The 27588-nt window shown below is 41.7% G+C and overlaps 1 protein-coding gene across 8 annotated transcripts in view; it reads right to left on the bottom strand.

The window, feature by feature from the left end:
- Positions 1-27588, bottom strand: part of TNS1 (tensin 1) — a 2530757-nt gene that overhangs the window by 266087 nt on the left and 2237082 nt on the right. For 7 of the 8 annotated variants that reach the window (XM_044075133.1, XM_044075134.1, XM_044075135.1 and 4 more), the window contains one exon: positions 27331-27360. The exons of the other annotated variant lie outside the window; for it this stretch is intronic. In XM_044075133.1, the coding sequence (XP_043931068.1) occupies positions 27331-27360 (30 nt within the window). The remainder of the gene's footprint in view (positions 1-27330; positions 27361-27588) is intronic. 8 annotated transcript variants of the gene reach the window in all.

Below are 27588 nucleotides of genomic sequence, written 5' to 3'. Positions count from 1 at the left end.
AATAGTATGTCCTGGCTTTCTGCCTGAATTAGACAATCGTCCATGTATGGGTATATTTGAATATTTCTTTGCCTGCAAAATGTAATGACTGGAGCTAGGCACTTTGGCTTGTCTACTGTGCCCAGGGTATTCACAAAGGGCAGTACAGAGAAATGATAGTGCATATAGCCTGCTCTGAAACATAGGTATCTTCTGCAAGATTTCCTTATTGGGATGGGCAGGTAGGCTTCCTTTAAATCCAGTGTTGCCAACCAGGCATTTTTGCCTAGCATGGGAAGCCGCTGATGAAGAGTAAGAATCTTGAATTTTGGGATTACCAAAAATGTGTTTAGGATAGACAGTTCCAGGATAGGACGCCAGGAATTGTCTTTTCTGGGTACCAGGAAAAGTCTTGAGAAAAAACTTGTCCCCATTTTTCTTCTGGGACAGGCTGAATAGCCCTGATGCTTAAAAGAGAGAGAACTTGCTTTCGAGCCTCTGCCCACTGATTTAGGGGTAGGTCTGGCCAACCATTTGGGGTTGGGTAAGGAGTGGGAGTGGAATCTGTATCCTTGGGAAACTATATTTAAAACCCACTTGTCCTAGGTAATGAGTTCCCAATTTTTTGCATGCAGGGCGATCTTTCCCCCTAAAGGAACAGTCAGTTGAGCAGGACTTGGAAGGTTTAAAGTTAAGTCATTGAGACAGTTTACCATAGGAGGGGAGTCTTACTACTCCCTGCCTTGGAAGTGGGAGCCCCCCACTGCTTAGGCCTTTGAGTACCTTGGGACTGAAGCTTGTGTGTTCTGCTGGTTCTGGGTTTGGACTGAGAAGGCCTGGAAGAGGCAGGAAAGGACCAATTCTTAGAGGGCTAATGCCTACTAAATCTGGGAGGCTGTACTTGCAGGAAATCTTTAACAGTTTGCATAGATTTAGCTTTTTCCACCATCTTTTTAAGTGCTTCTTCTGCTTTGCTGCCAAACAGGCGGTCTTGGTTTAAGGGAGCATCCAGTAATTTAGCTGTAACATGATCTGGCAAAGACTGCTCCTTAAGCCAAGCGTGCCGTATCAGTACAGAGCCAGTGACAGCAGCCCTGCAAGATGCCTCTAATGAATCAAAACCACATTGCAAAGTATGTTTTCCAGCTTGTTCAGCAGAATGCATTAAATCCTATAATTCTTTATTTTCAGCACAGTCAGGAATCAACATCATTTTCTGTTTAAGCAATCCAATAATATGCTGCTAATACTTTAACATATGAAAAATCTCTATCAGAAGGGGTAGGGGTTTTTGGCAGTAGTAGTAGCCTTAATGCCCTTGGGTCCCTGTGAAATGGTCTCAGGATCCGCTGTAAGATTTTTAAAAAGGAACTTGTGAGAGTCAGGTACCCTAGGAGCAGGAGGTAAAGTGTCAGGGGCCAAGCTAGGATTCTGAGAAGGCATCATCTACAATGTCCAGTACAGGAGGGAAAGCTAAAGGCCTGTGTTGAGGCAGGAGTAAGAATTCCCTAAGCCTCTTTTTAGAGTCAGAGTAATCCTGGCTTTCCCAGCAGAAATGCTCCCTAAGAGTATGCAAGGTTTCACCAAAAGAGAAATCCTCTGGAGGGGAAGCAGAGGGAATGGAATCCTCTGCATCAGAATCCTCACAGGTAGATAAGGGCAAATCCTGGTCATCAGAGAAAACAGAAATTTCAGAATCCTGATCAGAAGAATCAGAAGGAAAATCAGTTCTAGGTCTCTTAGAGGGAGAAGGGTGGCTTCCCCTGATTAGAGTAATAAGGTCTTCAGCCATTCTTATCACTTGTTTTTTAGGCATAGGGGCCTGACCATGCGGTCTGGGAGTCAGTTTTCTGGGCATGGATTGAGTTTTAGGCCTGGAAGAAGAAGATGGCGTTGGTTTAATATGCAAGTCAGCAAGCCTGAATACACCCTCAGAAGCCGGTGCCCGCACAGGGGCTCCGGACCCATCCAAGGTAGAGATATCCGCAATTTCCACAGTTGAAGAAGCATCTCGCGGCATACCGGACTCCGAATGGGTCTCAGTAGAGGCCTGCGAATCCAGTAATGGGTATCAGGGGCTGCGAAAGCGCCTCACTGAGTAAAGGCGAATTGGTGACTTAGGAGAAGTGTCATCGGCAGCTTTGGAACTGTGCAGTCTCTGTCTTTACCTTTGCGTTTTTTCAGAATGTCGACAGTCAGGTGGCTTACTGAAGCCATTTCTGGATAATTGAACCAAGTACCAAAGTATTTAGACGTGAAAATGAACCGACGACGAACAGTACTAGGTTTGAATAAGGTACAAAACTGACAGTGAGGTACATTGTGGTCAGGGCCTAGGCAAGGAATGCAGTTGTTGTTGTGTCTTTCGGCTTTTCCCGGTTAGGGGTCGCCACAGCGGAACTCCGGTCCGCTAATGATTGGCAGTAGATTTTTACGTGCTGGCTTGCTGGGCCTAACGCACAACCTTCAATGAAGGAACGCCCATTCACACATGTCGCCACACAGAAGACGCTCTGAGAATCGAACGGGCAACGTCTAACTGTGAGGCGACAACGCTACCGCAGCACCATCACCATGCAGTACGAATGAAATTCTTTAGGAGGTATTTGCTTTCCACAAGAAATACGATTGTTAACTTTTACTGACATCAGTTTAGAGCAAGAAAAAGGATCCCCAATGGGGTACTTAGCTTAGTTGAAGACTTTGGATCTGAAACTCGAAAACGAAAATTTCAGGAGTCAGCCGACCGGCACTTGCGAACTGCTTCTGCTTCAGGCACCGCGTGGCAAGAAAGACTGATGTAATGGCGTCGGCTGCAGGCTTTATACCCCTGACTACCTGACGTCATGGAAGATGAGACAGCAACTGACGCAGGACCCAAGACTTTGATAATAGGACAGACTGAGGGCTACCTGCAAGCAGATAACCCAAATGTGATGACTGCAACAGTGAAACATGAAGAACATCCTAAATTACTTTTTTGGTTGTCTTACAAATAGTATTTAGGTTTATGTTCTGCAGTTCCTGGATTAGCTACTGGAATAATATAGTCTAGACACTGTCTGGATCCAGCATAGACATCCTTTATTACATTTTAGTGCCAATGGAGCTTGCCCTTTCTCCCACTGTGTGTGACTGTGCAGCTGGTTTCTATATAAATATAGAGGATGTAGTGTATGCCCCCCCTGGGGTGTTTATTATGCCTTAACACACATACTGTACTTTTTTTATAAATATAACAGCTACAGGCTTGATGCTAAATTACCACCAAACCCGAATACATGGATGACTTAAATTACTCAGCATTAAACTGGCTTACCAACACTACAACAGGGAAGCATGCTTAGCACTTCATTGATTTTATAAATGAACATCCCGATCAGAAGACAGAATATCCTGGATATTACCCTTACTGATATCCCCTCAGCTTGTACAACTCCAAGGACATTATCTTCCTTTGTAACATTGCTGATTTTCTCACACAAAGCTGGCAGTAATTCACAAAGAATACTTCTCTCTTCACGGGGATTTTTTTTTTTTCAAAAGCAAACTTCCTGCGGCTTCTTAGTGACTTAAGCAAAACCTACCATAATCCTCACCAGACCAACTTTACAGCTAAAGCTGATGCTTTTACCTTGATAGTCCTGTTGTCAGGTCAATAGCTGTACAGCTAAATCTATCCCTATACGTTCCAAATACTCAAGTTGGTGGCCTTCCATGAAATGACAGGCTAAAAGCTCCTTGACCTATTACGTCATTGTAGAATGATGGCTCTCCAAACACCTGAATGAAAGTCCTTAATCTTTAACAACATATTAACATGGCACACTGACATGACTGTTTGTTATCCCAGCTCACCCACAACCTCTGATATAATCCAAGCGAATATATAAAGCAAAGTAGTACTATTCAAGTTTAACCCTCATAACTGGATAAGCATTCATAAATCCTCTCCAGGTCAATCTTTTGTGCCCCTCTTTGAAATAGGAGATGCACAGTACTCTGGCTAGACTAAATTGTCGTAAGACCGATTGCATAGTACTTAACCATAAACCTAGTTTCACTAACAGAAGTACAAAAGATAAAGACCTATAATTTAAATCAACTTGTTTGGGATGTCCTAACACACGTACTGTACTCTGATAACAATATCTAAAATTTATTGTTTCTTCAATGGAAAGAAACAGCAGACACTGCCCTTCCTACATAGAAAAGGCAAACTACTAGACTGGCAAGCCTAGGCCTTAACACTTGCTCAGAAAGACACACATCACACAAATCACACAATTTAGCAAACAAATGTGTGCTTATTACTTTAGGAAACAGTTTTTCTTCTTTTAATATGTGCACAGTTAGCTTCGGCTCCCAGCTAGTTGTCCCCAAATGGTAAGCTTTTATAGCAATCAGCAAAAGTATTTAGACTATCCAATGTACCGTAAACACATATCTAGATTCAGAACTGAAGTTTATGAAAAACTAGCAAGTATACTTCACTGTCACTTAAAGACTGTTAAAAGACAGGAAGAGGTGGAAGCTCCAAACATCACCCCTCTTTTAAAGCTGACTTCTGGTTGCCAGCAAGCTCACCACTACATATTCACATCTTAGTCCTTCATTATTCAAGCAAAGACTCATGTTGCCAGAGATGAGATTTACCAGTCAGGAAAGTACTAAGTATAACATATTTTGGAGGAGTACTTGAAATTAACCAGACTTGGTTACGTTTTAACTAAGGAATCATTTTTTTTTGGTACTATTCTCTCTTAGTACCAAGGCAACAGGTCATGTGACAAACTGTCCTGTGTCGCAGTTTTAGCTAAAACAGAACATCATTAAGAAAACAGTAAATTCTTCCTCCAAAAAGGTACTTTATGGGTAAATAGTGTAATTGCTACTCATAACACACACACACACACGATAACAACCAAGTCATTCACCTTGAACAACACAAGAAAAGTTTGTTAAATGCTTCATTTGCAGTGAGGGCTCTGAGCCAACATTGGTCAAGAAGAATCTCTGGTGGTTTCTAAACATCAAAATAATATAATTCCTCTTTAAAGTACATCATTACTTTTTCCCCTCCATCAAATCCAGAGCCAGAAGGGTAGATGATATACTCTCATGTCCCCTTACGTTACTAACTCAAATATAGAAATTCATATTATCACTGACAGAGATCAAAAATGAGATACCTCGATTGTGATTTATTTTTGTTTGATGAAACCTATCAGGAATGAGCCATAAAACAATCAATTTACTCAAAGAATTAATCTGACTTGCAACAGTCACTAACAACTTCACTATCTATCATTTCTACCCCCCTCAGTCTACTTTTCCCAATTTAGCAATAAGTATTTATCTTGAAAACAGAATTAAAACACTGCAAATTAACTGCTGGATAAAACAGCAGCAACACAATATGGGGCCTCGCACTGATTACACATAGTAAGCCCTAGGAAAGAAGCATGGAGACCAATATGTGGCCTTTTACTGGACACTACTTGAAATCTGATACCTCAGTGAGGAAGGTGACTTGACCTGGAAGCTAGTCATCAGTGAGTGGAACAGCTTCAACAATGCCTACATTTGGAGCATGGAGACAAATTTCATAATTGCACACTGCACATCTTACCTGTCCCTGATTTCACAGGGCATACCAGATTTTGCCTCATATTTTTGCCCTGTTTTTCACTTTTTTTTGGATTTACTGGTAAATCACTCAGGATTAAAATCAGTCAATAATATCAAAGCAGCTGAAATGTTACACCTATTTACTCCAAATTTAACCTTTCTCCTACCCACAACATGCTTGAGATAACATCCACCACAGTAACATGACAGAAGTAAATTTGACTGTGAACACTGAGGCTAAATAGCTTGAATAATGTGTTCATGTAGTTTTGTGTAAGCTATCATACTGATCAAAATGGGCAGGGTGTTGGCTTGAGTGTAATTGTGAGCATCATTTTAATTTTACTAAGATTTTTTTCTAACATAGTGGTTTGTTTGCATACAAATGGAACAAGAACACTGTGGTAGGAAACTTGGAGCTACTTATAATGTTTGTTTGTGTCTTTTGGCCTTTCCCGGTTAGGGGTCGCCAAAGGGGAACTCCGGTCCGCTAATGATTGGCAGTAGAGTTTTACATGCTGGCTTGCCAGGCCCAACACACAACCTTCAACGAAGGAAGGCCCGTTCACGCATGTTGCCACACAGAAAACGCTCTAGCTGAGAATCGAACGGGCAACGTCTAACTGTGAGGCGACAACGCTACCGCAACACCACCACTAAATAAGTTGGGGAAATGCAGGATTCACAGCCCCCTGCACAGAAAGTAAGAGTCTCTGCTCCCCAGAAGAAATAATGATACCAAATTTATTTTATTTTACTGGTGATATTCAGCAAGTTTGATTTTTGCACATTTTCTCTGAGATTTTTATCTTTTTTTTTCTCCTTTAACGGGGTTCTTTTGTCTGACACAAATTGTAATCATCTGACATGGATCTGTTTCACTAGCACATAGCAACTGTGTGACTGCTCTGATAAAAATCCTTACTGCTAAGTCAGAAGGATTAGAATAATTTTCGCCTTTCAAAACTAGTTAACAAAATGAAGAAATGAGAAGTGTGCTTCCATCAGAAGGAGGGTTTGTCATCAAAAGTGGAAGTGTAGCCTTTTTTTAATGTGATACCCCTGCATATTGCTTTCCACACCTCTCATTGTGGATTTTTGTCAGCATTCATTACACCCAGTTGTGCTTTCTGACTACTAGTCAAAGCAAGGTTGCTCTTCACTTCTTTACTCGTACCATTATTTTAGGTGAATTTATCACTCAGTGAGGTGTACTTAAAAAGATGCAGAAACCTGGGTACAACAGAGTTAGCACTTTGGGAGAAGACAAAAAAAATGCCATTTACAGACTCCTGGTAACTCTGCTTTCAGCAACTTCAAGGAATAAAATGATACATGCACTGTATGTGACAGACACATGAACATGTGTCACTGACTGAAAAACAGTGAAAAAGTATAAAGTACAGTTTTGTACCTACCATAAATGTAGATGGTCGAGTGTTCACCCTGCTGCAGTCATCACACTTGGGTTATCCTGCCGTCAGGCGGTCCCGCAGTCGGCCTGAGTTCCAAAGTCTTGGTCCGGCATCGGTTGCTGTCGCTTCTTCCCTGACGTCAGTGGGCCAGGGGTATATAAGAGACATCCAACGCCATTTTCTTCAGTTTTTCTTGCCCCAGATGTCAGGTGCCCCCAATAGGTAGGCAATATATATATATATATATATATATATATATATATATATATATATATATATGTATATAGCTATATAAAAATAAAACAATACCTTGAGGCACAAGCAAATACACCACAGAGGTTGTATAGGATAGAGTAGTATAGAGAAGTTCAGCTAGTTCAGAGGGGATGGAGGTAGGGTAACCTGGACTGCAGCAGGGTGAACACTTGAACATCTACATTTATGGTAGGTACAAAACTCTACTATGTTCATCGTGTTACCCTGCTGCAGTCATCACACTTGGGTTGAATCCCAAAGCTAAGGATGGGTGGTGGAGTTAAACAGGGTTAGAAGAACCTAGTAGGCCCTGTAGAACTGCAGTGGCAAAACCAGCTCTAGTCTTAGAGTATAGAGGTAAGTGATAGTGTTTGGTGAAGGTGTGCACTGAACTCCAAGTAGCAGCTTCCAGAATATCCTTGATTGGCACTCCCCTGAGAAAGGCTGCTGATGTAGCTGTAGCCCTGGTGGAGTGGGACCTAATGTTAGCAGGTACCGGTTTCCTATGATGTGTGTAGCAGAAACATATGCAATGCCCTATCCATTTAGAAATGGTCTGTTTTGAGATAGATTTTCCTTGGGATCCTGCAGCATAGGCTACAAAAAGCTGGTCAGATTTTCTGAAAGCCTTAGTTTTATCCAAGTAGTAATGTAAATGCCTGTGAATGTCCAAAGAGTGCAGCAGTCTTTCTCCTTTGTTCTGGGGATTTGGGAAGAAGGTGGGCAAATGAATGGTTTGGTTTAGGGCCACACTGGATACCACCTTTGGCATAAAGGAAGGGTTAGTTCGTAGAGAGACTCTGTCTTGATGAAAAATAAGGAAAGGCTCCACTGCCATTAGTGCCTGTAGCTCTGAGACTCTTCTAGCTGAGGTTATTGCTAGTAGCAGGGCAGTTTTCCATGAAAGAAATTTTAAATCTGCTAAAAAAGCAGGTTCAAAGGGTGGCAGTGTAAGCTTTTCCAGAACAAAGTTGAGATCTCAAGTAGGTGTTGGTGCTCCCCTGGGCGGTCTTATGTTCTTAGCCCCTCTGAGGTGCTGTCTTAGGAGTGGATGTGAGAATAAAGGAGGGTCCGTGTTCTAATGAGCTGAAATTGCTGAGGCGTGGATCTTAATAGATGAAAAGGAAAGTCCTTTGTGCAACATCTCAGTTAAATATTGTAGAATCTGAGGAATGCCTGGATCAAGGGGATTTTGGCCTTTAGCCTGGTTCCAGGCGCAAAATCTTTTCCATTTGTCTGAATAGGTTTTCCTGGTGCTGGGCCTCCTGGCCTCCAGAATGACATCCATAACAGCTTTGGATAGAGGTGTTGGCTGTTTATTTAGGTAATTTGCCATGCAGCCAGGTTTAAAGTCTTGAGCTGGCTGTGTAGAATCTGTTTGTCTCGCTGGGTGAGCAGGTAAGGAATTTGTGGTAAAATCCATGGTGCGCCATGGGCCATGTTCCTTAGAATTGGATACCAATGCTGGCGTGGCCAGTCTGGTGCAATGAGTATCATTTGTGGCCTCTCTAATCTGACTTTCAGCAGTACCTTTGCTAGAAGAGGCAGTGGAGGAATGGCATACACTGTTAATGTTTTCCAACTGAATGAGAGGGCGTCCACTTTCCAAGCTTGTGGATGGAATGTCCTTGTGCAAAATTTTTGAAGTTGGTAGTTTTGGGGGCTGGCAAACAGATCTATGTCTGGGCGTCCCCATTTTTGAACTATCATTGCAAATACTTGTAGATCTAGTTTCCACTCGTGTGGATCCATGATGTTTCTGCTTAGGTCATCTGCCAATGTGTTTTTCTTTCCTGGCAGGAACTTTGCTTGTAATTGAACCTGGTAAGACAGTGCTGTATTCCACAAGGTCATTGCTTGCCTGCATAGAGGGTAGGAATGTGTGCCCCCTTGGTTGTTTATGTACCACATTACTGTGGTATTGTCCATCTTTATTATTAGTTGTCCTGGGTGTAAGAGGTCCTTGAAAGCTGTTAGGGCATCCTGTGCTGCTAGCATTTCTTTTTGATTGATATGCAGATGCCTTTGATCTGTAGTCCATTTGCCCTGAATGCAATGTCCTGCCATGTGTGCTCCCCAGGCATAGTCCGATGCATCTGTTGTCATAGTTTGCCTGGCTGTGGGTAAGGTGAAAGGCTGACCCTTGTTGAGGTGACATGCCTGTGCCCACCATAGACACTCCTGTTGAAGGCAGGGAATGAGTGGTATCATTGTTTCCAAGCTGTGGCTGTGCCGAGTCCATATGCTTTTCAGGTACCATTGTAATTTCCTCATATGCAGTTTTGCAAACGGTACTAGTAGTATGCAAGATGCCATGAATCCCAAGGCTTGCAGAATTTTTCTTGCAGGGAGTTGGGTCTTTGTTGCCATTATTTTGAAATATTGAGTCAGCTGTTGTTGCTTGTCTGGAGTGAGATAAGCCATCTGGGATGTTGTATTCAAGCTGGCACCCAGGAATATTATGTTTTGTAAGGGCACTAGTTTTGATTTATTTTCATTTACTGTGTACCCTAGGCAACTTAGAAGGTGTTTGACAAATGCCAGATGCTTTAAAAGAATGTCCTTGCTTTCTGTTTGAATAAGGCAGTCGTCCAGGTATGGGTATATTTGAATTCCTCTTTGTCTGCAGTATGCAATTACTGGTGCCAGGCATTTTGTGAAGACCCTGGGCGCAGTAGATAAGCCAAAGGGCAGTGCAGAGAATCGATAATGCATTGAACCTGCAATGAAGCGGAGGTATCTTCTGCAATTTTGTCTGATAGGGACATGCAGGTATGCCTCCTTGAGGTCCAGCGTTACTAGCCAAGCATTCTTGCCCAGCATGGGGAAGAAGCTGCTGTAGTGTTAGCATCTTGAATTTTGGTACTTGCAGATAGGTGTTCAGAATTGAAAGATCCAGAATGGGTCTCCATGCTTTGTCTTTTCTTGGGACTAGAAAGAGTCTTGAGTAAAACCTTGTCCTTGCTCCTGTGTAGGTACCTGTTGAATGGCTCTCATGTCCATGAGAGCTGTAATTTGTTTTTGTGCCTCTGCCCATTGATTTGGTGGCAAGTTTGGCATTCCTTTTATCCTTGGCAAGGTATGAAAGTGGAATCTGTATCCCTGTGAGACAATGTTTAGGACCCATTTGTCTTTTTTGAGGATGTGCCAGTTGTCTGCAAAAAATGCTAACTTTCCTCCGAAGGGAGCTGCCAGGAGAGATTTGCTTGGTAGATCGAGTCATTGTGTTTGTCTTCTGCTAGCTTGGGGCCTGTCTTCTCCTCCTTTCTGGGTAGCAGTACCCCATTGGCGAGGTTTGTAAGGGCCTTGTGACTGACCTCTGCCCCTTGGGCTATTTGCCCCTCTGTGATCTGTCAGAAGCTGGAAAGGACCAGTTTTTTGTTGGCTAATTTCTGCTGAAATGAGGAGATTGTACCTGTAAAAAATCCTTGACCATCTGCATAGACTTTGCCTTATCCTCCATTTTCTTTAAAACCTCTTCTGCTTTGACACCAAATAATACATCCTGCTGTAAAGGTGCATCCAATAATTTTGCTTTAACATGATCAGGTAGGGTTTGTTCTTTTAACCAAGCATGTCTATGTATGAAAGACCCAGTAACAGTTGCTCTACAGGAAGCTTCCAATGAATCAAATCCACATTGTAAAGTATGTTTGCCCACCTGTTCAGCTGAATGCAACAGATCCTGCATTTCCTTGAATTTAGACTGTTCAGTATGTGTGCTCATTTTTTGTTTTACTTGAGACATTAGGAATTGCTGATATTTCAGCATGTGAAACTGACAATTTAATGCTCTCATAGCCAGAGTTGCTGAGGTGTATATTTTCTTTCCCCATCTATCTAGGGCTCTGGAATCCCTTTCAGAGGGCACAGGATTTTTAGCCATAGAAGCTTTAGCCCCCTTGGGACCCTGGGAAATTGTTTCTGGGTCAGCCACAGGGCTTTTATAAAGGAATTTGTGAGAATCAGGTACTCTGTAGTATCTGTCTGGTTTGGTTGGAGCAGGAGGTAGAGAGTCTGGATTTAGACTAGACTCCAAGTAAACATCATCCACAATATCTAAAACTGGAGGGATAGCAAGTGGTCTGTGCTGCGGTAGTAAAAGGAACTCTCGAAGCCTTTTCTTAGAATCAGAGTAGTCCTGGCCTTCCCAGTGGAAATGTTCCCTCATGGTATGTAAAGTTTCCCCAAAGGAGTAGTCTTCAGGGGGAGATGCTGAGGGAATACAGTCTTCAGCATCAGAGTCTTCATAAGGGGGAATAGTGTAATCCTGTTCCTCAGAAGAATCTGAGGAAATTGAAACCTGGTCAGAGGAAGCATAATCCTCCTCTTGTCTTGGTCTTTTATCTGGAGGGGGATGGGAACCCCTGATTAGGGTAATCAAATCTTCAGCCATCTTAAGCATCTGTTTCTTAGGCATGGGGCCTTGAACTGCAGACTGATGCACAGTCTTTTTTGGTTTTAAGGGAGTTTTAAGCTTAGCATAAGATTTAGTGGTGAGTGTAGTCGGTCTGAAGACACCTTCTGCAACCGAAGGTGTTTCCACTGCACCGGGGTCTCCTTCTGCTCCAGTGTCGGAAGGGCCTAATAAGGATGGCTGCGTCGGTCTAGTACACTCCACTTGAGAATCCGCAGCTGTCTGGGGTTCCAATTCTGCAGTCGTCAGGGGCTGCGTAGGCGCCTCACTGAAAACCGGAGAACCACTGACAGGCCCAGCAGAGGCCCCAGAGTCTGGCTTGTTCCTAGGCTGCCTGTCCTTATCCTTGCGTTTTTTATGCATTCCGGTCATCGGCTGCTCCGACGGCATGATATAATTAAATTTCCTACCAAAGTAATGTCGAGCGAAGTCAAAACGGCGTTTGATATTTCGTTTATTAAACCTAGCACAAAATCGACAACCTGTGACGTCGTGGTCTGGGCCTAGGCAAGGAATACAATAAGAATGGAAGTCCTTATGAGGTATTTGCTTCCCACAAGAAATGCAATTGTTAACTTTTTCTGACATCTTACTGAGGCAAGAAAAGGTTCCCTAATGGGGTACTTAGCTTTATTGAAGACTTCGGACTGAAATTCGAATCGAAAATCTTAGGTGTCGGCCGACCGGCACTTGCGAACTGCTTCTGCTTCGGGCACCGCGCGGCAAGAAAGACTGAAGAAAATGGCGTTGGATGCCTCTTATATACCCCTGGTGCACTGACGTCAGGGAAGAAGCGACAGCAACCGACGCCGGACCAAGACTTTGGAACTCAGGCCGACTGCGGGACCGCCTGACGGCAGGATAACCCAAGTGTGATGACTGCAGCAGGGTAACACGATGAATATCATGGCATATACAGGGTGAGAATAGTGTTCAAGGAGCTAGCAAATCATGCCCATAATTTCAAACTAAAACTACACCACCTCCAAGCCAAAATCCATTTTAACATCATGTTCATGGGTTGCTATCCAGCAACAAAACTACTTTCTGTGTATGATAAACATATTATAAATACATAATGAAATCCTAACAAATTCAGAGCTTATAATAAGGAAACTAGTAATGAACTGATTACCATTTTGGACATCATTTTTATTCGCTCATTTGTTAATTTTTATTTCATTCACATACTTGAAAATGGAAAAAGCAGTCTCTGTGAGTTGGACCAAAACTTAACCCCCTTCCCCAAAATGAAAAATGAAGTTGCACATTGCAGCATAGATGCTGCATACCTGACTAACATATCTGGGCTTACTCCATGTCTACTGATAACTATTGTCTGTCCTCTGATAAGCTCAGAATACAGTCTGCAGGGCAGCACAAAACACAAGTTTACATGTAGGAAACTTTGCTCTGGGAAAGGCAGTTTCAAGTGCCAACCTCCATTCCTCACTAAACTTCAGTAAGATGGGCGTTTCTAATTAAAAACCACAAAATGCTGTGAGCAACTTGGCAAACAGATTTGCGTTTCTCTCTCTCTTTCACTCACACCCAGTTGCTGCTCAGTGATTAGTCCCTTTACTTCTTTACAAGATGTATGACACAGTGCTGAGTGGAAATTGTGACAGCACTGAGGCTTGTGTTTAGTGCAGGCTGAAACTATAATCCACCCAGCATCAGATATCATAAACAACTCTGTCAAAGAATCAATGTCCTTCAAGATATATTCAACAAAGCCATGGTGACTGCTTTATGTGAATACCTTCTACAAAAAACAGTGAAAAACTTGCATAAAAGTAGTTTTTTTTTGTGATTCCACCACCTAGCACCCCACAGACACACCCACAGTAACCCCCCCCCCAAACAAAATAACTCTGCAAATGGAAACACCTTCCTTAAGGATGTCTCACTCTATGGCAAGAATGAATGCAGCAGCAACAATTTAAATGTTGTTCATTAACAGCAATGAGCAACCTCAGCACACACGAGAGAAATTGCATTTTCCACTGTCTTCACAATCCTTCCGGCTTCTGCGTTGCTCAGTTCTGGCACAGTCAGAAGACAGAGAGAGACACAGATCATGCTTCAATTCTGTGAAGAATATTGGTTACTTCACAACCAGAAAGCTGACACACAGCAGAGACAACAGCCAAGACTTCCCACCACTTATACAGTAGCCTGTAATTTCATCAGTAGTCTGAAGTGGCTTTATTCTTCAATAAGTAAACATTAAATCATGCACATAAAGCAATCTTCATGTAATCTAGCCACCCAACATTTTCTGCTTACTATGCCAAGAATTATTCATAAGAAGACATTGCAGGATCTTGGTAACCATGACATATGATCATGACTGTATAACACAAAGCATGACATGAGTTTAACACAAGGCAAGGGAGCATGTGCCAGGGCTAGAACGTGGTCCAGAGACATTACCACAAGGTCCAGTAAGAAACACAGAAACTGATGGGTGCAATGTGCTCTCATGGAGTCACTCAGCCATTTTTCACTATGAAATCAGTAGGATGTCAAAGTCCATCATGGGAATAGGGAAGGTTGATAACTCAATAACAAGTACAAGGACATGCAAAATCCATTTCCCCTTAAGCTAAACATTTGGAGAGAACAAAGGGAATCAGTCCCCAGAACCGTACTCGGGACGAAGAATTCACTTTGTCGTGGAGTATCAGCTTATCCCAAGAAGGAAAAAACCAGCAATCAAACACAGTAGAATGAAGAGAGTTTAGTTGCGTCAATATCTCCTGCTGGAACTAGTATAGTGGCATCACACTTACAGTTGTGTAGTCAGGAAATTTCATTTTATACTGCCCCCCCCCCCCCATGTCACATTTAAAAATCATTATACATCTCTAAGTGTTGTCACTTACACACAACACATGTATGCATTATTTTCAGATGATGTCCATTAGAACCAGGGGTGTAGCTAGGATTTTCCAATTTGTACTCACAACTCCTGGACTGCTGCCCCCCCCTCCCCCGCCACATTACCATTACCATGTTAATCCCCACTTATGCCTAGGTACTACCGCCCAAGCCACACACCTGTTGCACTGCTTCTGTCCCCCACACCAGCCTCAGCGAGTGTGTACAAGGAAGCTTATTTCATAAAACATCAAAAGAAAAAGTGATACTGTAGTCCAAATGTGCATCTGCCTTTTGCAGAAAATCACATTAAGTACTAACATTATGGCAGACTTTATCCCAGCTGAGTTGTATCTAGATGGCCACTAAATGCATACCTTTTAATGGAGCACATACTTAGATCAGGACTAAACAGTTCTGCACTAAATAGTGTCACACCCTTGCCTCTCTTTCTTTAGCTACTGCAAAAAGTCTCAGTTCAATAGCCTCCTAATTTTTTTTTGTTCAGTATTTATGATACTTTCTTCCAGCTATATGGCCAAACTCCTTGACCATAGATTTTAGTTTGTCCTATTCACTCCCTCTTTTTATCTTACTTCAAAACACCGATCGCCAAATGCGTCACTATCTAAATGTGCAGAATGAGTAGGAGAAACCTAAAGACAAGACATTAGCTGATGAGTCCAAACAGGAAGTCAGTGATGAAGAGAACAAAAAGCGAGCTACAAAAAAAAGTGGCTTTAACATTGTACAGCAACTCTGCACAACAAATTGCAATTGACAGGAAACTTTTTTTGCTTTAGCTATTTAAAAATAACATGACATACTGTAATAGTAATCACAAATATCTCTGGAAGACCAATCCCATCATTTCACTTAGTTAGTTTGGGCATCAAAAACAATATGAATTAGAATATGTTCATTTTGTGCTTTAAAGTAGTCAAGGCTGAGCCATACAGGTAACACATGCAGTGAATGTAACATTTTGTTTAAAATGCTAATTTTAGTTATGTTCAGTCTACTTCAAAACAAAAATCCTAAATGCCCCCTTTTTCTACGTTCTGAAACATCAGTGCCTATGCTTCACCTGCCCTGTGTGTATTTCCTAAGGCTGTCCTTCTCGGTCAGTCGTTATAAACTTCAAGGGCACTCCACTGTAGCTTAAATGGGCATAGAGAGGACAGAAAAGGTGATGCCTGTCATACACACATGTAAAAGACAAAATAAGAGAAAATAGTGAAGTCCATTCTGTCAAACAGTTTACCTGTTGGGAGGGTGGCCTAATGGTTAAGGTGTTTGCCTTACAAACACAAGGTGCAAGTTTTGAGTCTCACAAGGGATAATTGGCTAGGCTTAAAATGGCTCACAAAGGCAGTTAAGCTTAGTACTAATCTATGATCCTATTCTATGAATCTATAGGTAATAGTAACAATAAAATAGGTTGAATTGGTAAAAATAAATGAGAATTATGGTACTGGTTATAATAAAATCTAGCTACAAACTGGCTAAACGAATAGTTACTGTATGTACATGGGAGAAAAACAGTTGAAATGTCAGTCTAAGCAGTATCAATTAGAAATCTGAGCGTATGATACTAATGCTAGTAAAACAGACAAATTGTATAGTGCAATGTATGTGCAATACAAGTCTATCTGACCAGTACTGTCAGGTGAACCAATGTTGCAGAAGTGCTCTGCACATTTTAAATGTAAGTGCCAAAACTTCTAAAGTGTCTAGAAATGATGATAAATTGAGGCTTACCAATATAAAATCAATGAACATGAAATGCATCTTAAAGTGGAAAGACTAATGACTGTTGTACACAAAAATTGCAGATGGTAGCGGTCTAAAGTCAGGCACAATTACATCTATTAATGCCCACCAGACTGACTTAACTGCGGGCCGGTTCTGTAACTCCTCTGCTTGGAATACAGGCGGCACATGTTCACTTTTTGAAACAAAGTTTCCAGCTGAGCAACAGGACATGTTTTATAAATTTCTTTGCCTTCCTTGCTCTAGCTCTAAAAATCCTACATTATTTGCAAGTACGACTCTATTGATGTTGTTGGATCTGTTGCGTCTGTCGCATTTGTCGTTGCGCACATGCATTCATTTGCTCACAAGAGTAGGCTGATGCTGCAATGGGATACCGCTGTAAACAAAACATAATTTAAAGGGGCCAGTCAGAGTTTCATGATACTCTGTTATTTGAAGACTAAATTTGCAGTTTTCCGAGAAAACACTGGACAGTTGAGAGGTACGTATCCAACAGAGGTTAGGATGTAACAGCTGCAAAACTAAAATATATAATGAGCTGTAAACTGACATGCAGATATATTTTATTGATAAATCTTCCTGTTTTTGTAAAGTACTTGTCCATTTTTTTACACCTGGCATGGCTTCTTCTGGGTCCTAGTTCCTGCTGTGTTGCTACCCCCCCTTCAAATAGTTTGTACAGGAATGTGTATAGTGTGTATGCCTCCTGATGTCCTTGATTAGAACTATAAAGAAAGCTGTTTTAAATGGCCAATTCTATCTCTAAATAAACTATGTATGAACCAATTCTGCAAGTCAAAGGGTAGACAGCTGTAAGAGTCTGACTTCAGTATCCCCAAAAGTCTGACAAATGGTCATAAGTGCACTCCTGTAACCATACAAAAGTCTGACAAATGGTCATAACAAGTGCACTCCTGTAACCATACAAAGTGTAATCAGCTACTCTAACTGCTCCCTAGGCAGCAGGCCACATGCCTGAACCTAGTACATACACTGTAGGATCAGGAGCTAGGAGGTACATCTGTTTTCCTAGCAGGTGTTTTTGTCTCTCTCTACATACCTGTATGTAAGAAATGTTATTAGTATTTTGTAATTATGTCTGCAAACCAGAGCACTCTGTAACAACTAAAAGTAAATAGCTAGCCATCAGTAAGTATTTACAGTTACAAATACTTTTTCTGTTGAACCAAGCATTTTTGTCTTTGATTGGTTAATGTCTCAGTGCTTGAAGTGACATAATCATCTCTGTTAATATTTACATTTAAAATAAATGCTAGCTCCCTCCCCCTCCACAATTCAGACTGGTGTGGATTCCTTCAAGTGAGAAAGACAACATCAGCAGAGCCCAGACACATTAGTCTCTGAACTGAATGGAAGCATAGTAAGAATTTTCCCCTGAAAACGGAATTCACTGTGTGCAGCTCTGCATTGTTTCTGGCTTGGAAATGTTTTGGTTTAAGGAAATCAAGATGTCTTTCATCTCGGGCAGTATAACACAAGAAGCCATCTTCACGCTTGTTTACATACCATGTCGTCCATTATACCCGATACATGACGAGAGGCATTCCTACTTCTCAGTACACAGCTTTGGACATTTCTCCTTCTCTGGGTATATGTTGGTCACCCAGCCTCCCATTTTCAGGCATTTGTCTGGTTTTGTATTAGTGAAGGACATTTCAGTTTGTCATGCTCTGCTGTGTCAGTGTCATATGTTATATGTTTGGGTTATGCTGCTAACGCCTTATGTTAAATTTTCATTTTTTGCATGTGCTTTCTAGTGGGATTTCTGAGGTTGAGACTTGCAGAAAAGAAAGAAGGCAAATTTCTTTTTTTATAACCTTTTCCCTGTTCTCTGACAAAGTTGAAGGCAGCATATATAGGGACTGGAAGTATGAGACCTGACCCCCACATTATGGGTAAAGCCTCCCTATAAACCATGTTTTTTTGTTATTGTGTGGAGCTATCATAAGGTGACATTGTTAAGTTTTAGATATTTTTTTAAAGATATTTTGAGTCTCCACTTAGAGAAGCGATATATTTTATTATAGACTATGAAGACAGCACAGTGCAAAGAAAGAATATGAGCTTCTTTGATCTTCGTGAAGGAGCTGAGAAGTATAATATTTTAGCCAACCTCTAAATGTTGCTTCAAGAGACAAACTAAAGATTACCTGCCAGATATTGAAAAGTACATAGGGAGCTTCATTCTAAGCCTGCCACATGTCAAAAACTTCATTTTGTTGGTATCGGTATCAAATTTCATTTTAACTTTGCTGACCAAGAAATTCACGACAGGTTTACAGTGGACAGGGATATAGTAAGGGATTCAGTGAGTTTGTGTGGCCCATATATGAGGACTGGGGGGATATGTACTCTGTCTATACCTGTACACACAAAGTTATATATATGGGGACTGGGGGGATATGTACTCTGTCTATACCTGTACACACAAAGTTATATATATATCCCTCACTGCACTTGCAAATGAGACTTTCCAAAGACAAAATGGGAACATGTTAGGTATTTTTCTGGGTTTTGCCTCAAGGGTATTTCAGCAGTTCATCAACATACTCTTGGCATGTGTGGATCAGAACATTTAGATGAAAATGTCACTTTAGGACCAAGCCAAAACCATGAGTACCTTCTACTGGTGAGTACATTTTCCTGAGGTCCTTGGTGTGACAGACTGCACCTATGTTGTCATTAGTGCCCCATTTAGACCACTGGGGGAGAGGTACCAAAACATAAGGCCTACCATTCCATTAACTGCAGGTAGCGTGTGATGTATGGGGGTGCATCGCCAATGTGTTGTTCCAGTATCTTGGGAGTGCCCAGGATTCTAACATCTGGAACACAAGCTCACTCTCCCATCTCTTCTTCCATGGTAGGATACTCCATGGTCATCTTCTTGGAAAGTGCAAACTTTGCCAGTCATATCAAGTTCTCTAGGTCATCATCATCATCATCATTCCCCTTTTTCTAGATCGGGTCTGGTTGTTGTGTCAACTGTTGCCATCTCTGTCTATTCAGTGCCACTCTCCTTCCTTCTTCAACACCCATGCCCGACTGCTGCAGGTCTTTTCTCACACAATCTAGCCACTTCTTTGCTAGATGCCCTTGTTTCCCCCTTGCCTTCTTCCCTTCTGTTTCAATCTTCCTCACCAGACTGTATTCTGTTTTTCTGCACATGTGCCTGAACCACAGTCATCTGTTCTGTCTGACCTTCTCTGCAATTGGAGCAACCTTTGGCTTCTGTTCTTATTTCTTTGTCTGCCCCAGAGTTTGTATCACCACCCATCTCAGACATTTCATCTCTATTATCTCTAGCTTCCTCAACTTCCTTTACTGCCAACGTTTCTGTACCATGCAGTAAGTACTGGTTGCACCACAGTTTTGTACATCTCACTTTTCAGCTTCCTTGGCATTCTTCTGTCATATACTACATGTAACACTCTGTGCCAGCTGGCTGCAGCCCCTCTAATTCTAGCTTTAACCTACTCGTTCACACTTCTGTTCTCCTCAACCACCCCTCCTAGGCGCTTGAATCCATTAACCTGGTCCACTATTTTCCTTTCTATCTCAATTCCTAGCTTCTTCTAAACTCCACCACTAGCTGCCATTACAACTGTCTTATCTATGCTCAGTATCATCCCATGCACCTTCAGTTTTGCATTCCATTCCTCTACCCTTTAGTGAAGTTCTTGCTCACGGTCTGCCTATAATGCCACAATGTCTGCATGCAGTAACTTTATTGATTTGTCCCCTCGGAACTGTTTGCTAATGTAGACCACCATCAGTATGAACAGCAGTGCGCTCGGAACTGAACCCTGGTGCACACCCATTCTTAACCCCGCTGAGACCAAAGACTGTTCACACTTGAGTCACTGGGTCCTTTTGCATAGTCTGCACTAATTCTATCAGTTTTTCTTGGTCTTTGAACCACCACAGGACTACCAAAATCAGCTTTCTTGGGACATTTTCTTATGCTTTCTCAGGTCTATATTAATTCATCAAAACATGCATTAGTCGAATACGTACTCAATGAAAACTAAACAGCAAAATTCATTACAACGAGGAACACACATAGTACTAAATCAAACCCACCCAAATGGTGGTGGGGCTTCACACCCCACACACCCCTAACTATATACGCCAACTCCGAGATTGCACCATGGTGGGGAAAAGGGCAAAGTTCTGCTGATGGCCCAGTGGTTCTTAACCATAGGAAACATTCTGTGCCTTGCTGTAATGAATTTTGCTGTTTAGCCATCAAATACATATTCAACAAATACATATTTTGATGAACTACTATATACCCACTTTCTCCAAGTCTAGGAATGCCCAGTTGGATGCTTTCCTCATCTGTAGCTTCTTCTCAACTGTCTGTCTCACTGTAAACATTGGGTCACTTGTGCTATATCCTGATCTGAATCTGAACTGCTCATCTCCCACCTTATTTTCTACATTAATTTATCAATTACTCTCTCCAGACCTTTCAAGGTAACAGGAGTCTGATACCTCTGTAGTGACCACACTGCTATGAATACCCTCAGGAGCCATTTCACCCCTATAACACCCAGCATCTTTATCATACCTGCTGTGACCCCATCTGAGCCTGCTGCTTTCCCTGACTTCATTTTCTTTAGTGCTGTCCTTACTTCTTGTATGGTGGGCTCCTCCTCTTCTTTCAGTGTAGGCTGTGTCTGGGGCAGTAAAGCTTCTGTGGGATTTTCTTCATTCGAAAGCTGTGGGAAGCACTCCCTCCATCCTCCATTGATGTCCTGTGGACTGGTTAGCAGGCTGTTGCTGGCATTCCTTATGAAGGGTGTCTGACTATCTCCTTTATCTTTCTGTATTTGCCTTGCAACCTGATATAGTTTCTTTGTGCCATCTACTGACTTACTTTCCTTATTTTTTGCTATTGCAACTCTTTTCTTAGCTTCTTTGTTAGCCACCCGATACTCCTTCCTAGCCTGGTCCATCTTTTCTATCTCCCACTTTTTCCTGTACTACTCCTTTCTTTTGATGACTTCCTGGACTTCTACATTCCACCACCAGCTTTCCTTATGTACCTAATTTCCATACCCGGCTCAGCTGCATATCTGTTCTGTAGTCCTCAGGCATGCTGTTTTGAGGCACTATCATTTTTCTTCAACTCCACCTGATTTCTCTTCTTCTTGAGGTGCTAGAGTCCCTGAGTAATTCCTTAAACTGGTGTGTTTTCTCTCTAGTCCACTTCCAGGTCTTCAGCCTGGTTACTGTGACCTTAGAGCCTTCTCTGTCCACTTATGCTGTGGACTGACTGTTTCACTGGGTATGACTTTGCAATTGCTGATTCTACTCCAGTGTCTTTTCCCTACTAGGAGGAAGTCTATTTGATTTGCATGTTGGCCACACTTGTATGTGATCTTGTGACTAACTCTATTTCTGAACCACGTGTTGGCTACTATCAAGCCATCTGCCAGACAGAGATCTAGAATGACCTCTCCTTCTTTATCCCTATTGTCCCACTAATGTGGACCTAAAAATTCCTCATACCCACACAATTACTGGCCTGTCCCTCTCCTGAACAGTAGACTCGGGATCCTAAACCAAGTGCCTTTGCTGCACTGTCCTTCCATCTTGTCTCCTAGATACATAGGATGTCCAGCCTCCCCCTTACCATCAAGTCATCCATTTCCAAGCTGTGACTCTAGGTATACTTTGGAAAATTAATTGCTTATTACTACACTATCCTTCTTTTGTTATGTCTCCCCCCTCCAGTGTTTTTCTGTTTTGGGTGATTCAGGCTACTCACCTGAGCCCTTGCTGATGACAGCAGTCCATACCCAGAGGGAAGAAGCTGAGTACCACATCAACACCAGCTTGCCCAGTTATAGATTGTCAATGAGTGAGTGTATGGCTTGCTGAAAGCCCATTTCCACTGCCTGGATAAGTCTGAGGGTGCCCTTCAGTATGACCCTGTTAATGCATGCAGGATGTTTACCAGGTGGTGCATTCTACACAGCATGATCATATATCAGTCTGGTGCTCAACTGCCCCATGACGGCAGTACAGCTCCTGCTATCGCACCTCCCACGAGTGATGATAGTGATGTTGGCCTGCTGAGAGCAGCAGCACAGGACCCCATGCAGCAGGCTCAAGTATGGTACTTGGCTGCACAGGCAAAGAGGTGGCATCTAGTTCACCATTGTGGGCCATGGCATTCAGAGTAGTCATACCTTTACTGTAATATCACATTGAGTAAATGTGACGCATGCACCCGTGGGCTATGCTGTGTGATCCAGTTCCTCAAATTCAGCCATCCTGTCTATACTGAACAGTTTTTGCACTTTTGACCTGTTGCATGCAACTTCATATACTGAACTTGCTGCATTGCTATTTGCATACCTGACAATATGCCTTACCATGTGGCACTTCCTTGATGTGACATCATGCTGTAATAACAATGTGTGCTTCTGTTAATATTTACAAGTTACTTTATTAACAGCACACAATACCACCTCTGTCCTCAGCTTGCTAGTGTCTTATACAACTGTTTTCATGAATTCTTCTGTCATCTGTGCTTTTCCTAATATTAACTTTTCCACAGACAGCAATTGTTTTTGTACATATTTGTGATATGCACTGCACGGAAATCTGTTAAACTTTTCAGGAAGCCCCCTTTCCAGACTGGCAATGTTTTCTAACACTGCATAACTCTGTTAAAGTTTACTTTCACCCAGCCTTCACTTCCTTTTAAGAAATCCACATCACTGTCTGGGAGTCAGCACTGAAGATTAAGGCTATGAGCCGTTAACAAGCTGCTTCCTGTGGTCAAGGATTTGGTTACCTGAGCCTCTATTTTCCTAGTGTGCAACTCTCGGCAAGTCCCTTAACCAGGCACTGCTCCTAGATGAGTCTAAAATGTCTATATGGATGACTGCTCTACCCCAGTTAACAGAAAGAAAAAGACAAATCTACAAATTAATGATGTTCTGCTAGTAAGATATTTTGCAAAGTTTCTGCAATTTCTGTAAATTATTTGATTTAGGCATGTTTAGTGCTGTGGTGCTGCGGTAGCGTTGTCGCCTCACAGTTAGACGTTGCCCATTCAATTCTCAGTTACAGCGTCTTCTGTGTGGCGACATGCGTGAACGGGCGTTCCTTCATTGAAGGTTGTGCGTTAGGCCTGGCAAGCCAGCACGTAAAACTCTACTGCCAATCATTAGTGGACCGGAGTTCCGCTGTGGCGACCCCTAACCGGGAAAAGCCGAAAGACACATAGTGCTAGCATTTTGCACAACCACACATCTGTTTTAAGAAGCAGAGAAACTTTTCTAGCACCACCAGTATTCATGGTAAACTAATAATTTTCAAATGCAGTACTAAACACATTCAAAGAGAAGCACAGCCTACCCTTCTGCAGACTGTACATTAACAAATTTTGCCATAAATAACATGCAGTGCTTTGCTGAAATTTGTTTTCAGGAGGCATTCAAGCTTGTGTGATTATGAAAGCCCAGAAAAATTCAAAAATGAAATAAGAGAATTTCTTCACAGAAAACATACTTTATTTCTGTTTTCAATCCTACACTGTCAGACAGCAATAAGCTGGGGTAATGCATATCCCAGTCAAGAAGCGGACTTTGGAAAACATTTACTGGTATAACGACTGCACACAGCAACAGCAGTTCTTCTTATTACTGTTTTTGTAGCTTCACCTCGAATATGACTAAGTGCCACTGCTACTATTTAATTCTAAAACCACCCAGCTAACACAGTAGACTGCAGAGAGTCAGTCCAAGAAAAATTCTGTAATAAGAAGGTATGCATGAAAACTATGAGCAAATGACATTTCTTTTCCAGTGATCTAACTCTTTGGAGGTCCACAGGAAATCAGCTTAGAATGAATTGGGTTTTGTAAGTAGCAGGTACTGCATGCCATACTGTTTACCACTGACAAAAAAGGGACCCTAGTGGGTCAAAATCCATTCCACCAGTCAAATTCACAGACAGTAATCCACACACACAGAGACATAACTGCATACATTGGTTTCACTTCAGTTTTATGCATCCTGAAAACATGGGAAAAAAATCCATACACGACAACGTTGCAATGCATTACACTTCACTTTCCTTCCACATCTGTTAAAGGTCATGTTATACAGACTAAGCAAGGCAGACCACATGCCCGTTTTACTATTCATTAATTCCAGCTCATTTAGAGGGGTCTCTCAAGTGTTTCCCTGGAATTTGGAAGATATAATCCCTCACTATGTCCTGGGCCTCTCTTGGAACCTCATCTCAGCGAATTAGGTCTGAAACAAGTTCTTCTCTCATTTCTTCAATTATTTCATCTGTCTTTTTCTTCTCTTTGTATGACAAGTCCTAGTCTTCACGCTCTCCTTTATGTTTCATTGTGTCACAACTTATTAGTCTGTTGTCAAACCATCTTTATTTGTGGAGAAACGTGGGTTCCATTCCACCAATTTTATCATGTTAGACTCTACAGTGATAGAAAGCACCTTCATACGTCTCGCTTTTAAAGAAGAGCACAAAACTATTTCAGTACTTTTGGTATAATTTATCGAAAAGTAATAGGCATTAAACTAAGATCAACTACTGTTTGTTTGAAAAGACTTATCTTAATACAGTCTACAGCCTAGCCAGAGAAGGAACTAATCCTTGCTGTGTGCCATTTAATCATTGCCCCCCCCAAACTGCTTGAAGGAATCAACAACCCAAAGTGGCAAAAATTACATCTGTGATATTAAAGACGGACAGCACAGCTTAACATATCTAGAAGAAATGCATGAAGTCTGAGACTGCAACTATGATAATCTTACTGGGACTACACACCTACTGGTATCCTACACGGACTGAGGCTGTACCTAGAGGAATTAAATAGGGACTGGGGCTGAACAAAAAATCAATGCATGAACTGGATAAACTTTCATGGGACTCTGTACTGAGGATCCACTGGAAAACTACTGCATGAAGACGTACTTTCTCAAGTCTATGGATCCTTTTATAACTTTCCAAAGAATTAAATCATACAACAGAAAATCAGCAGCGCCATATTTACAGACAGCCTCTGTTATTAAATATGCACAAAAGAAATGTTTACTAAAGGTTTCTAATCCTGAAAGCAATACAGACTCTGATCTTGAAATATAACCACTGCTTACATTCCCCAGGGACGTGGAGTGGTTGCATTAGCCTACAAAAGTACCCTTAACTAAACATGATAAACAGGCAACAGTCTCTACAGGTCAAAGTAATTAACTGTTCATGACCTTTGTTTGATGATTCAGGATTGCTTCCAGTAGCTACCAAGATTAAGGACACAGACAGTGACAATATGAGAGAGAGAAAGAAATGAACAAACAGGCAGTCACAGTAGGTACTGCAAGAGAAAGCACAAAAACAGAAACACAGGCATGAATATGCTTGTCATTATGTTCAGATAGGTCTTTGTCTGCAGTCATACAAGATATATGAGCATTTCAAGATAGCATATGCTTGTACACTACAAGGAAGGAGACTGCCTCATGCTAATTACAATACATAGTCTCTGACTGAAGGGTAATGTGATAAACACGTGCACACTGAAGGAAAGAGCACTGCTGCCTAGTGATCATAGGACTACCAGGTCACAGACGAGTAATGCAGTGCACATATACACACAAAGGGGAAGGGTATTATCTAGTGATTACATAAACATACAGTCACAAACTGAACAGTAATTCAGTGTACCTGAGTACACTAAAGGGAAGGGGACTACATAGTACTTGTAAGGACACAAGGTCACATACTGAAGAGTAATGCAGTAGACACGTACACTAAAGGGAAGGAATTACATAGTACTTGTAAGGACACAAGGTCACTGACTGAAAAGTAATGCAGTGGACACGTACACAAAAGGGAAAGGGATTACATAATACTTGTAAGGACACAAGGTCACGGACTGAAGAGTAATGCAGTAGACACGTACACTAAAGGGAAGGAATTACATAGTACTTGTAAGGACACAAGGTCACTGTCTAAAGAGTAATGCAGTGGACACATATACACTAAAGGGAAGGGGATTACATAGCATGATGAGATTACCTGGTCAGTGACTGAAGAGCAGCGCAATACCACATCACACACAGGTCAGAAATCAGAAAAGTAACCACCAACAAAGAATAGATGACAGAAATCTGGTGGGGTTCTGTTAATATGATGTTTGCTACATTACACCTTTAAAAGTTGCACACTAAAGTTTAGGAGGGTTTCTATCAGATAACTGTATGTAAGAAAATAAAATATCCTTAAACAACCAGAACACCCTACCTACTCTTTTAAAAAAGACAATCATGATATCAATTAAAACAAAGAGAATGAGAAAAAAGAAGTAACTGGCTGAAAACTGAAGAAAGCCCCCTCCCATCACCACTCCCACACCATTAGCTTCTGAATAGGCTTGTGTAATGTCACAGACTGTATATAAGAAAAAGAAGTAACGTGTCTGACAGTGGGGAGATCGGGGGCCCATTCTGGAAGACATGTAACCCTTAAGAGGAAGCATTGGTCCTACTACAGACACATGAAATGGAAATGGTAAACATGCAATGGGATGGTTAAGCAGCCATTAGTACTGCTCTCTGTTACCAGGAATTTCTGCATCTCCAAACATTGCAATCAGAAAAAAACTTTAAAGAATATTGCTCTATTTCTGCTGTCCACTAACTACTGACACAGTAATGATCGAAGAAATAATGTGATCTCGAATTCACTTGCCAAGAATTTTAGTTGCCACGTTCTATAGAATACTGACGGACTATCTTTCTCACAAGCAGTAACAGTGCACAAATACACACTTGCTGTATAGTTTTCTGTGCAGGGTTTCAGCCCACAACCAAGATGCCCAAATATAGGTGGCAATTCAAGTCTATGCACTCAGGTAGACTAACCGAGCAAAGACAGAATTTCTGTTAATAACACACTTACCTTCCTCCAGATTCTTCACCACTGCATCATCTACTCCAGAGAGGTACAAGTCAAGGCAAAAAGAGACGGAAAACACAAGAAAAACATATGAAAGGAAATGGGTAGTTGGGCAAGAAGGCAAAAAGGAAGGACAAAGGAGCAAGAAGAGAGAGAGAGAAAGAAAAAAGAACATTTAAAATGAGTAGACAGTAAAAACATTTAGACAGCAGGTCACACCAAGACTTGCTAAAAATGTCTTGCATTGCTACACACAGCCAG

Source organism: Protopterus annectens, chromosome 6.part0, assembly GCF_019279795.1.
Source record: "Protopterus annectens isolate FY-2018-M chromosome 6.part0, PAN1.0, whole genome shotgun sequence".
NCBI lineage: Eukaryota > Metazoa > Chordata > Ceratodontiformes > Protopteridae > Protopterus > Protopterus annectens.
Note: the sequence above shows the minus strand (reverse complement) of the source record. Positions and strands in the feature narration are given on the sequence as shown.